Below are 13,668 nucleotides of genomic sequence, written 5' to 3' on the forward strand. Positions count from 1 at the left end.
ACCAGATTTACGCGTTTCGAACATAATATAATATATCGTGTATATATATATATCTGAACAGGTGTTTAATACGCCAATGATTGGGAAGGGGGTTGAGCCTATTTAAGTCTAAGGCGGAACAAACACATTTGATTATGATGAAAAACAGAAATGTTCGAAACACGTAAATTGGGTGTGAGTGGGGGAAAGTGTCACTGGATTTGTACATGTCTATTGGTGAAATAAAGACCGAACCGAAAACTTTCACAGTGGTGCTGGATCCTTCCTTTCTGGTTACATGAATATTCATCACGACTCACTTGGGTCTTTTCCGTGCACCTACCCACAGGAGAATTACGGGTGAGCTGGATATAGCTCTCTTTTTTCTAGTGACTGGTGGCAGCTCTGGGCCCACAAAAATGACACCTTTATCACATATCCTGTAAATGCTTTTAATGGGATAAGGGATATTGCAGGGGGGGTCTGACTGCTGGATCCAAAAAGCACAGGGTTATGGCCACAACATTCTAGGGATTGCAGGGGGTGGAGTAAAGGTTGGAATTAGAGTTAATAATATGTTATGGCATACCCCATTCAGAAGATCAAATGATTTTGATATTTGTACCTACGAAACTGGCTGACCTGTTACATGTGCGCTTGGCACCTGAAAGCATCTGTGTTGGTCCCATGTTTATATGTGCCTGCATTGCTGAGAAAAATATTTTAATATATGCAAATGAGCCTCTAGAGGCTCTGCTCTCTCTGCAATTGCCGCACTCTTTGTGTTTGCTGGACAGGACCAGGCAGTGAAAACATCATAATGCCTGGCCCTGTCAATTGAAATGCAGAGGGGATGGCATTTGCAGAGAGAGCTGAGCCTCTAGGAGTAACAGCAACACCCCCATTGCTGCCAGAGGCTAATTTGCATATACATATGAACATGAGACCAACACAGATGCCTTTAAGGTGCCAAGTGCACATGCAACAGGTCAGCCAGTGTCATTGTCACAGTCCCTCCTTAGAGAGAGGTGATAGCCTCACGTGCAGCAAGTCTGACAGGTCTCTGTTTTTCTTTGTATGTTGTTGTTTGGCAGGATCTCACCTCTCCTCAGGTTCTGCTCGTTATCAGTGATGAGGCTCTATTTAGGTCCGCCTCACACTGCTGACCATGCGGTTGATATTTCCTCTTGGAGTTGCTAGAGCTTGTTTGTCTTGGATCTCCTGCTTCTCCATTTATCTCAAAGCTAAGTACAAGTTGCCTGTTCTGTTTGTTGTTCTCTGGTGTGTTTTGGTTCTAGGCCTCAGAGAGACATGGGTTTCTTCATCTGGGAAGGAAGCAGCTGTCTCGTTTCCTACTACCTTTCCTAGGGCTCGTCAGTTTTAGCAGGGCTTTAGGTATCCGGCATATGAGCATTTCCAACATCAGGATCTGCTCATACTGGCAGGAGTTAGGAAAAGGCCTAGGGATTACTAGGAGGTCACCATCCCTCTTCCTTAGCTTTTGAGGCCTAGACTGTTGTCTATTTCTTTTGGGTGTACCTGGTGTTTTCCTCTTCCCCATTACCCATGACAGTCATAGGTACAGATCTACTGACAGATGTCTTTTAAAACCATAGGAATCATAGTTTTATGTCATGACTATGTAATCCGCAGAGAGGAGCAGCAATGGACACTGTCCCTTCTCGTAAAATGACTAGAACAAAAGAACACAATGCAGTGAAGAGATCTTTTATTTTCCATTGCTTGCAGTGATGACGACGCAAGCTAAAATGTGCAGGTTTCCTTTTACCTATCACATATATGTACATACACACCAATATACATAGTATCTACACAACTGTTTAGATCTCATTTACATGCAAACAATATGACACAGATTCATATTAATGAGACACGTCCTCGTGAACATTCATACAAAACGTCAGTCATGTAAAGGTTTGGGATGCCTGCAATGATTTGTGTTACTGCATGAAAAAGACAAATGATCATCATACCAAACACGGTACTCTCTTTAAGGAACTGTGCATGTTTCTACTGTTGGAGCATGATGGCAAACTAAAGGTTAAATTAGAGTATGACAGAAAAATTCTGACAAAAAAAAAGATCCTGAATCACTGCAGAAAGATAAATGGGTTTAAAAAGGGGAAAAAAAAAAAAAAGTATAAAAATGATAATACTGCATAAATAGTGTTGACAGTGACAATACGAATAGCAATATTAATACTAATAAAAAAAAGAAACATAAACATGAAAAATAATACATCAAAAGACTGTTTTAATACTTAGAATACATAATTTTGGGCAGTATAAATTAACCCACTATGAGAAGGAATGTAACATAACAGTAAGAGTTCTGGTCTATTTCCTCGTTAAAGGGGTTATCCCATCTTAGACAATGGGGGCATATCACTAGGATATGCCCCTATTGTCTGATAGGTGCGGGACCCACCTCTGGTACTCGCACCTACAGGGAGAACGGAGAGGAGAAACTTGAGGAGGGCGCACTGCGCATGCGCAGCTGTCCTCCATTTGTACGGAGCCGCCAAAAATAGCCGAGCGCTGGCCCGGCTATTTCCATCGACCCCATAGAAATGAATGGAAGCGGTGGCCGCGCATGCACAGTGCGCTCCCATTCTATTCAATGGGAGAGGCGGGGAGCTGCACCTGGTGGTGGTCCTCCAGCCACAACTCTCCCCGGCTCCGTTCTCCTTGTAGGTGCTGGTCCCAGAGGAGATATGCCCCCATTGTCTAAGATGGGATAACCCCTTTAAAGGGAACCTGTCACCAGGATTTTGTGTATAGAGCTGAGGACATGGGTTGCTAGATGGCCACTAGCACATCCGCAATACCCAGTCCCCATAGCTCTGTGTGCTTTTATTGGGTAAAAAAAACGATTTGATACATATGCAAATTAACCTGAGATAAGTCCTGTCCCTGACTCATCCCACGTACAGGACTCATCTCAGGTTGATTTGCATATGTATCGAATCGTTTTTTACTACACAATAAAAGCACACAGAGCTATGGGGACTGGGTATTACGGATGCGCTAGCGGCCATCTAGCAACCCATGTCCTCAGCTCTATACCCAAAATCCCTGGTGACAGGTTCCCTTTAAGCTCAAATAAATGAAAAACTATAATTCACAGTATGTCCCAGTCCAATGCCTGTCAGGGGTGCTGTGGATATTGACATTCAAGTCCATACAAAGTCAAAGGAAACAATGAACTCTTTGCATTGCAGCCGATTCATAAATAGTGCTGTATGACATGAGTAAGGCTGTGTTCACACTGGGGCCATGGCTCCGTTTTGGTGCAGACACTGCAAATCCTTATGCATCTGGCATTTTTGACAGCAGGAACACCAGAACAGGCTGCAATAGTCTTGCCTTGTAAAATACAGGAAACCAAAGTGGAAACCTAGTTGGATGCTATTAAAGTGTGAACAGAGCCAGAATAAGCACAGCGCCTCTGGACAGTCATGGCCTTCATAATCTCAGATAGGGCTGTGATTAGAATATACTGTGAATTAAAAGGTCTGACCACATTAGTACAAACCCTTTTGAAGCTGAACCCATAAAAAATAAAATAAAAAAACACCTTGTATTTCATACAGTATTACTATTTTCTTTAGACTTGCATTCTGCAAGACTATGGGCATAAACCTCGGCCCTACCACCCGGAGAATTGACGAGGTTGAACACTTCTCTAACACTCTAACCTCGTGGGCTAGCCTAGGAAACCCTAAGACCCCTCATATCTTACCCGTGTACCATGGTTCAGTGTCTCCCACATCCTTGGCATTCAGCAGTCACATGCTCTTCTCGACTTGCACTGACAGAGGGTGCAACCAGGGCAGTTTCCTGTGGGTAAATCATGTGACTTCTGCCATCTTGATTGCCATGGATGTGGCAGCGTCCACCGTTTACAGACTAGATCCATGGGCAGCAGGTAGCACTGTCAAGTGTGTAAGTAATGTGACAGATGCCATCTTGATTGCCATGGATGCAGTAGCTGCCACCCCCTTTATCTGCAAGCAGCCAAATCTGACTGCAGTCTGTAGTGTACCCTGCAGTGATCTAACCGATTTACCTAAGGGAGTATATGGGCAGATTTTTAACTTCAAATTATATAGAAGCATCTGCCCCGTGTGACTACTTACCTTACCATCCCTCTTTTGTGCCCTGTTCTTAAAGGGACACTGACAGGCCCAATAACCATAATTAGCTGTACATATCCATGCACAGGTTTTCTAATGTGCATTAAAACATATAAGTATCCCCCCTGTCCACATTAGGAATACAGTTAACTCACGTTTTATATTCTGAACTAATCACTGTTCTTTCTGCCCAAGGGGCAGGGTTTCAGCATCTCTTGCGCCCAGCCAGCATCAGCTCAACCGCCGTTTTTGAAGTCACGCCCAGCTCATCAATATTCACTTAGCTGGGCGGCTTCTGCAGTCCTCGACCTTCCGAGATCCGGCGCATGCCCAATAGAAAGCTATGGGTGCCGGGCGCATGCGCAGAAGCTGAAAGCGAGTCCGATGCCCATAGCTTTCTATTGGGCATGCGCCGGATCTAGGAAGGTCGGGGACTGCAGAAGCCGCCCAGCTAAGTGAATACTGAGGAGCTGGGCGCCGCTTCAAAAACGGCGGTTGGGCTGATGCTGGCTGGGCGCAAGAGAAGCTGAAACCCCGCCCCTTTGGCAGAAAGAACAGCGATTAGTTCAGGTTATAAAACGTGAGTTAACTGTATTCCTAATGTGGACAGGGGGGATACTTATATGTTTTTAATGCACATTAGAAGACCTGTGCATGGATATGTACAGCTAATTATGGTTATTGGGCCTGTCAGTGTCCCTTTAAATCGTGGCTTCAGTAAAACCGGTCAATGTCAGGTTTTTGTGGTCAGTGATGAATGTCATGCTTATATGGCCCTTTTACTTGGAAGGCAATGGCCTGATGTAGCACCACATACTCAGATATGTTCACACCAGAAGGATCGTACTCTATGCCTGTCAGCAGCCAAGGTGCAGCAAGAGGGAATGGATGTTCCTATAGAGGTCAGTATATGCGTGTATTATTTGTGTCTCTGTAGTGTAAGTGGCGGTGCATAAAGACGTAGCCTCCACAGACTGATCACACAACAGGGTGACCTGATGCAATGCAGCATCTTACCCATTATTCTAGAGATAATACTTTACTCAGGACTTATCCTGCAACACTGCTACGTGTAAGTGCGTTCTATCGTCTTATCATTGCAGCCAGCGGCAGAAGCACATAGGATAAGAAGGGTAATATTCCTTTTCAATAATGACGGCTACAATTGAAAAGCTACTTACGGCAACACGTTTGGCTGGATTGTTGTAACAGTAGAGGAGCACAGTGACCTAGTAATGTGATTAATGACTGCCTTAGGTTTTATGTTTGCCCCATGTCTATATAGGTTTACTAAGAATGCTACGGTATTTCTTCCCATAGTCTCAGCTGCTATCCATAGACAATAAACAGTAGGGGGCGAGTGTGTAGCAGGGAAATTTATTTTGTAAGCTCCACTAATACTCGGACTAGCTTTACTGCAATGTGTATTAAAAATGAAGTATTATTAAGCAATTTTTTGCCAAATTTTATGCCACAACCCTGCGATTTCAAGTATAGATGCGTACATCGTGTACAAGCAGAATTATCAAATTATGCTATAAAAGGCAAGACAGTGCTTGAAAATAAATTACCGGACGATACTAATATGACCTAGTTCTATGATGCTATCACTAGGGGGGGGAGAGGAGGTGATTGGTTAGAAAAGCGTTCCTGATTTTTGTATGGCGTTCTACAGATGCTGCATGGGCACGCTTAATTATTCATTACAGTATAAAAGTAAGAGAACTATACCCTTCCCCCTACACGTCTTTACTGCAATACAATTACTGATGGAAATTTCTACAGCTCAGACATAAAAGGCCTTGATCTCAGGGGCAGGTAATGAATTCACCTTTCCTGCAGCACTGTCATACATTGCAATGATTCACCGCTACCCGTCTCCCATACACTGGCCTGTTTATACAGGTCCATTTTGCCTGCGTTTTTTCTTTTTCTTTCTTTTTTGGTTACATCCATGTAAATAAACTAAATTACATTCTGCAGGTCCTTGACCATCTCTGTTAAGTTAACAAAAATGTAAATTAATATACAATCCATCCTCTTGACATGTCAACTTGTATATAACAAAATAGATATTAAAGTGAAAAACACTATTCAAAATGTAATGACCATACGGTTTATCTTTGCATTTAGCTTAAAAAAATGTTAATTCTCACATGATATGAAATACTTTACAACACGTCTCATAAAAACAACCATACTTGTCCTTGAAATGGAGAATAAAAAAACAGCCACAAACACGCTTACCTTTCATCCTGGAAAGTGCATGCAACTAAGTAGACGAGATGCATGGCCCTGTCCTGCAGCATTAGTGTTACACCCTCTCCGAACTCGTTACTACTCACTGCCCTGGTTATCTTATTTCTCTAGTGTCATATTTCTCAGAAGATTTCACTGCCGGGCTCGTCACATTGGTGATGCCAGCTGAAAGAGCCAGACCTTTACGTCTAGCCATGCCCACAATAAGGTGACTTCACTCAACAGATGGTCTCAATAAATATCTTACTAAAAAGGCAAAAAATCAAGCAAAATCTTGTATCAGGAGATATTATGCTGGCAGCAGCAAACTTTTCAAGACTAGTGTTTGCCCACATATAAAGGACCTAACCCCAATGACCATCAAGATCTTACATTTTCAGATGCTAAATAAAATACATAGGAATAAAAGTAAAAAAATAAAATAAAGATACAGTTACTCTTAATGAGGCGATAAAAACAGTCATTAAAAATGAACAGAGCATAAATGCTGACTACGCTAGGCGTCGTATGCAAGCAGGTTGCACTCTAGGAATGTCAGACTGGAGAGAGTACTTAAATACGCCATTTTCTTGCAAAATGCGGAGACATAAATATAAAGGAAGTAATGCGATCACCAAAATACATGCTTACTGGCTTGCATTTTTGAGGTAAGCTTGCCTATCCCACAATCCTCTCTCACTGCCAGAGAGCCTGGAAACACTTAGAAAAGTACATGCTGCCACCCTTCTTGGCAGTGATACTGATGCATTTTCTCAAAAACGCATTTTACACCCTTCTCCAAATAGAGAAAAATACAGAATAGACAAAGAACATAATTTATCCTTTGTAACTCAACATCATCTTGCACACTCGCAAATGCCGAATAAAAAATAATAGATAAGGCAAGAGATGTCGAGTAATACCACTCACCTAACATGGACAAACGTCAGTGCTTCAGTGTCATACCGCACATGCCCCATACCCTCCCAAATAAGTGAGTCAAAAACATTTTGTGATAAATAACCCCCCTCCCCCACACATCCCTTTGCTTTGCCCACCCTGCCCTCCCCTTAAACAACACTGTCCTACATTCCAGTTGTGTGTAAAGACAGCAGGAGGAAGAGTCTGCGTTCACATCATACAAGTCTCATTGGCAACAAGTAATTGCTATCTCCATAAAACTTCCGGAGGCCACAACTTGTTTGTCGACCACTGCTATGCTTTGGAAGAAAGCAGTTTTTTGGGGGTCATAGGTCTTTTAGCTTGCCATAGGTGACTGTGAATGGTCACCGCATCAACACTGGCAGACATGGTTTTGGCTGGGATGTGGCTGAACTGCTTGCGATCGGAGTTATATTTGTAGAGACCGTCGATCATTTTACGAGTTATAGAACGTGGTCCAATGCCTGCCAGCTTGGTTATCTCCTCAGTTTCAGGATAGTACATATATACAGAGCGGAACTGACATCCGGAGTCACGGAACAAGATCAGGAAGTTGTTGGCATTAGATTTTTCCATTTCCTGTGGAAGTAGGGTAGAAAAGCAGAATATTACAAACATATGAAGACTACAAAAAAATTTAGACTAGAACCTTCAGAATCACAGGTGCATATCCATGAAGCAAACCAAATGATCTTCTGATACATGAGGTCAGGTGGAATTTCTGAGCATGGATCACCACATGGGAGGACTGGAAGCTTAAAGTGGCCCTGGAAAAAAAAAAACTACTAAAAGTGGCCCTATGTAGTAAGCCAGTCCACATTGACAGAAGGCGAAGCAACACAAGTAGTCGGGGTCAGCAGAACTATATACCACAGTGCAGCACAATATATTGCCCCAAAGGCTGATCCTCTGTGGTGGCCATCAATAGATGCCATTTTCTGTCCTCCTCCAGGTGTCTTTAAGATATGGAGCAGAAGGCTTAGGAGGTGAGGTGCAGGTCACAGCAAATGAATTCCGGAGGGCATGTGTGGTCGCTGGCCAGGTACATGAGAACCTGATTCTCGCAGGGTTAGTTACCCCCGAAAGCTGATTATGTACCTGACCAGTGGCAGAGGGGCATCGGCCCACCGGGAAACTTCCCTGTAAGGTTTATGGCCCATCCGTCCAGAACAAAAGAACGCTACACACTATTTCACCCTTTTAAGACTGGATGTGTTTTTGGGCCTCGATGCCCAGAGCAAAATTTCATCTTTTAAAATTCTGTACTGCACAGATTTTTTTTTTCATCTTTTAGTTTATCCCATTTTTTTGACAGACACATGGGGCTTTATTTAAAATTGGAACTGCTATCTCTTAAATTTGTAGGTCTTACATAAGTAAAATACCTGAAAACACATACAGAAATGGTTTACATATTTTTTTTTTTTCACATTCTGTTTTAAAGAGTATCGGTCATCATGAAAATGCAGTGCAATCTGAGGGCAGCATGTTATAGGAGGAGATGCTGAGCACATTGATACATAGTTTTGTGAGAAAAGTTTCAGCAAAATTCATTTATTCTTTAAAATCTCTGCTCTTCCTGAGTTCAGTGTATGGGAGGTGTTATCAGTGACTGACAACCATCCCTGTGTAAGTGTGTATACAGTGATGGTTGTCAGTGAGTGACAAGACAGACCACAGAGCTCAGAAAGAGCAGAGATTATAATGAATAATTAATAAAATTACAAATGTTGCTGAATCTTTTCCCTATCATCTATCAATCTGCTCAGCTCCTCCTGCTCTATAACATGCTGCCTGCAGATTGCACAGCATTTTCATGGTGACAGGTTCTCTTTAATCCATTTTATGGTAGGTTGGAGGGGCCGTTTAGATACCATTTGCTGCCCTAGGCTTGGAACGTGACGTCTGACATCACTTCTAGTACAGAATGGATCACCATCCATAATTATTCAAATCAGACGATCCGGCCATGCAGAGGTTCGCCTCTGTGCATCTCTTGCTGTCATTGCAGTTTGTCATTGTTCACCCAACCACCAAGACACACAATGTTGAATAGTATTGACGTCTCAGCCTAGGTACATAGCGATCTGCTGAAGTAATAAACCAAGGTCTCTCAGTTCAAGGATTCAGTCCCTCTCAGTGGTGATAACTGGCATGTTGAGAAACAGGAGGCATCACACAATCGCCCCACAGATTTCATGTGGCAAAAAAAACAAACCTTTGCATTGAATCTGGTTTTATGCCACTCCCATAGACTGGAGCTAGGTGCTTTAAAATTTGATAATCTGCATTTCTTAGAGACACATGTTGCTTCCCCAATTTGCATAACTTTACGGCATGTCCTTCTTGGTGTTGCAATTTCAATGTTGAGGGGAGTATCTATTAGGGTACTTTCACACTTGCGGCAGGACGGATCCGGCAGGCTGGTCTCCCTGTTGGATCAGTCCTTCCGCTGTTTCGCCGGACCGCTGCTCCGTCCCCATTGACTCCTGGGGCGGAGCTCCGGCGCAGCACGGCGGTGCCCGGCGAAAGCCGCCGGACTAAAAAGTCAGACATGCAGGACTTTTAGTCCGGTGGCTTTCGCCGCGCTGCGCCGGAGCTCCGCCCCCGTCCCCATTATAGTCAATGGGGACGGAGCGGCGATACGGCGAAACGGATCCGACAGGAAGACCAGCCTGCCGGAACCGTCCTGCCGCAACTGTGAAAGTACATTAAAGTAACAGTTTTTACACAAAGACCATAATATTGAAATAATTATGAACCACTTTGGCACATCTGTCTCCGTTGAGCCATAACAGAGATCATCACACTGACCTCCAGAATTTTGTTCTTCTGCCCTTCATTCACTTTACCAGCCAAGCAACAATGAGATATAGCATTCTGGATGATGTACTTGTTAGATTTAGCACTGGGTTCCTTGTACAATTTCGGTCCTGTAAACAAGAAGCGAGATATTATTTGGTTATTAGTGTGTCAATAATTTTCTGTTTAGGCTGGTGACAGACACAGGCTTATTACCCTGCTGCAGCACATTCCATACGCTGCATGTTCATGTGTGTGACTTTCATGTGAGATGTGACAAATCAACAAGACAAAAAGTGAAAAAAGCTATATGCAAATTACAGAAACTGGTGTAAATTATAGTTCATATCTACGCCAGCTCATCGCATGCACTTCCAGAAAATGCTCTGTGCCTCTTAATAAATTAGCACATCTTGCTTTCACTAAAACTGGCTTGTATGTGTGTGATATAAACCAGGTACTGTGCACAAAGGACAGTTCCTGTCCATAAGGTATATGTAAGTCACAGAGAGGTGGTCCTCTGCTCCAAAACCCCTCTATAAAGCAAAGCAGATATTCCAACTGCAGCAGGAACCCCCTCAACCACTCACCTGTGTACTCTGTAGCTGACGCCACTGAAGAAGTAGTGGAAGCATTTTCCCAGTCTTTTTCCCCATTACGACTACCAGAACGGACAGGTGACAGAAATCCTTCTACAGATTCCGACCTAAAGGGACTGCCGAATAAAACAGACAAAAAAGAAGCAATATGTAATATTAGATATAAATGTATGTTTAAAAATGCAAAAAGTCTGGCAAGTAAAATGGAGGAGTTTGAGTTGCTGGTATTCGGGCAAAATATGACATAATTGCTGTGGTTATACATGACATGGCACTAAGCCTGAGCGTACACAATCTGTATTTATGAACTCCAAGGCTCACCATACACAAAGGGGCTTTCCAGCACTAGATTAGGTGAAAATTGATGGATATTTAACTACCTCCCGACTGCCTAACGCACGGATGCGTCCGGGAGGCGGTCGATTCATTCCTCCTGGACGCATCCGTGTGTCATCTCGCGAGACGCGAGATTTCGGTCTGAGCCGGCCTGCGCATGCGCATCGCGGGCTGGAAAAAGTTAGAGGGGGGTCACGTCACCAGCCTGCCAGCCAATGATCGTGGCTGACAGGCTGGCGATTTTTAAAATCTCAAATCAGAAGCCATCTAACACATCATATTTGTAAATATAATGTGTTAAATGGCTTCCCTGCTCCTCTGCTGGTCCTTTTCGTCGGTTGGTTCCAGCAGAGGAGCAGGCATCACAGTGAGTAGCACCAAACACCACACATAGCCCCAGATCACCCCCCTGCACCCCAATTAACCCCTTGATCACCCCTTCTTGCCCCTGTCAATCACTAGTGAAAGGGAAAAAAGTGATCAGTGTAAACTGGTATTGACCGTTAGGTTTTAGGGATAGTTTAGGCCCCTTGGTTAGGTAGTTTAGGGATCAGTTAGCGCCCAGCCCACCGCACCGCAGTCACTTATTCGCTGATTAGCGTATCGCTAATCAGAATTTGTACTTTTATAGTATCTGTAAGTGATCAAAACTGATCACAGTCAGATCTATAATAGTTTTAGTGTCACTTTAGCTCGCCCTCCGCCCAAAACGCAGTGTTTGCCCGATCGGCCTGATCGGTCGCCCACACGTGCGTTCACCCACGCCCGCCCCGCCGCAGTGACAAATTTTTTTTTTTTTTAAATCACTGCACAATCACTTTACAAGCGCTGCGGCGATAGAAAAAAACCCAACAGTTTTGATATTTTTTATCAACCGCAGCGGCCTCCGGTACTTCGCTAGCCTCCCATTTGTAAGACAGGCTTGCTTTTTTTCTTGGGTAGTCTCAGGGAATACCCCTAAATTTAGTAGCCCAAATGTCAAACAGGTTATTTTTTGTCACAAGTTAGCGGAAAATGATGATTTTTTTATTTTTTATTACAAAGTCTCATATTCCACTAACTTGCGACAAAAAATAAAAAATTCTAGGAACTCGCCATGCCCCTCACGGAATACCTTGGGGTGTCTTCTTTCCAAAATGGGGTCACTTGTGGGGTAGTTATACTGCCCTGGCATTTTAGGGGCCCAAATGCGTGCAAAGTAGTTTGCAATCAAAATCGGTAAAAAATGGCCTGTGAAATCCGAAAGGTGCTCTTTGGAATGTGGGCCCCTTTGCCCACCTAGGCGGCAAAAAAGTGTCACACATGTGGTATCGCCGTACTCAGGAGAAGTTGGGGAATGTGTTTTGGGGTGTCATTTTACATATACCCATGCTAGGGTATTGAGCCATGTGTAATAATCAAATTTCAACCCAACCCCCATCCCGCCCCACCTTAACCTACACAATACAAAGGCGCACTATTATATATTCCTATGCAGACGTCGAAACGACAGCCACGGTTCCCATAATTTTCAAATTTTGCTGGGCATCCACGCTTCTGGTACACCATCCGTTCATAGCTTAACATCGTGTCAACAGCACTTAAGAATTCACCTAGGGTTGGCGGCGCTGTCTGTATCCAATGTAGGGCGATCAACTTTCTAGCAACATGTAACACTCTACCTATAGCTATTTTATGCACCTGTCTAGTGGCCAATTCAGAGACGTATCCCAACACACACACTTTCGGGTAAACAAGCTGACTTTTCATTTGCTATAAGCTGCTGAAGAGGAAAACCTCCTTGTTTTGGTACACAGACTGGTGGAACATTCTTACCAAAATGCATTAGTCCCCTTGCAGACGAGTGAGTGTCAGCGAGGCACCTGGCCTGAACTCCCACCATTGGATAACACTGACATAATGCGGTCATCCAATACATTCCAGAACTGTAAGGGTTACATAGCATCATAAATCAATATAATGCTATGTGACCCTGGTAGTGCTGAAAGTTCAGGGCGGGTGCCTCGTTGCAAGTTCGCAGTAAGACACTCGCTCGTCTGCAAGGGGCCTTACAGTCCTAAATCTTTAAGGCACAATTCTGAATGGATAAGGATCCGCTCAGAATGCATCAGTTTGGCTGCGTTTTGTCTCCGTTCCGCTTTTGAGGCGGACACAAAAACACTGCTTGCAGCGTTTTGGTGACCGTCTGACGATGCAGAGCCAATTGGATCTGTCCTGACTTACAATGTAAGTCAATGGGGACGGATCCGTTTTTACTGACACAATATGGTGCAATTGAAAACGTATCCGTTCTATACAGATACAAGCGTTTGCATTATCGGTGCGGATCCGTCTGTGCAGATACAAGACCGTTTCGCACCGAACGCAGGTGTGAAAGTAGCCTTATTTATAATAAAAATAAATACCATTATAAAAACACAGTAAACGTAGGAACCGTAAACGGCATCTGAGGTAATCAAAAAGGTTCACCTCCTGTATGAAAGGCTCTTACCTTGGTGTTCTTTTCCCAGAATTGACACTTTCATTGTCACCCGTGTTCAGTGAAGCCAGGGAAAAGGATGAAGCTGAAGAAAAACAATAAAAAAAATACATTCTTAAGGCAATCTAAAAGCAGC

At 43.5% G+C, this 13,668-nt stretch overlaps 1 protein-coding gene across 1 annotated transcript in view; it reads right to left on the reverse strand.

The window, feature by feature from the left end:
* Window positions 1-4,816: 4,816 nt before the first annotated feature.
* CAMSAP2 (calmodulin regulated spectrin associated protein family member 2) overlaps window positions 4,817-13,668 on the reverse strand; it is a 125,582-nt gene continuing 116,730 nt past the window's right edge. Inside the window, 4 exon segments of the mRNA XM_044301264.1 lie at window positions 4,817-7,895; window positions 10,131-10,249; window positions 10,709-10,833; window positions 13,545-13,617. Coding sequence (XP_044157199.1) covers window positions 7,590-7,895; window positions 10,131-10,249; window positions 10,709-10,833; window positions 13,545-13,617 — 623 coding nt within the window. The 3' untranslated portion in view covers window positions 4,817-7,589.

Source organism: Bufo gargarizans, chromosome 7 (genome assembly GCF_014858855.1).
Source record: "Bufo gargarizans isolate SCDJY-AF-19 chromosome 7, ASM1485885v1, whole genome shotgun sequence".
Classification (NCBI taxonomy): Eukaryota; Metazoa; Chordata; class Amphibia; order Anura; family Bufonidae; genus Bufo; species Bufo gargarizans.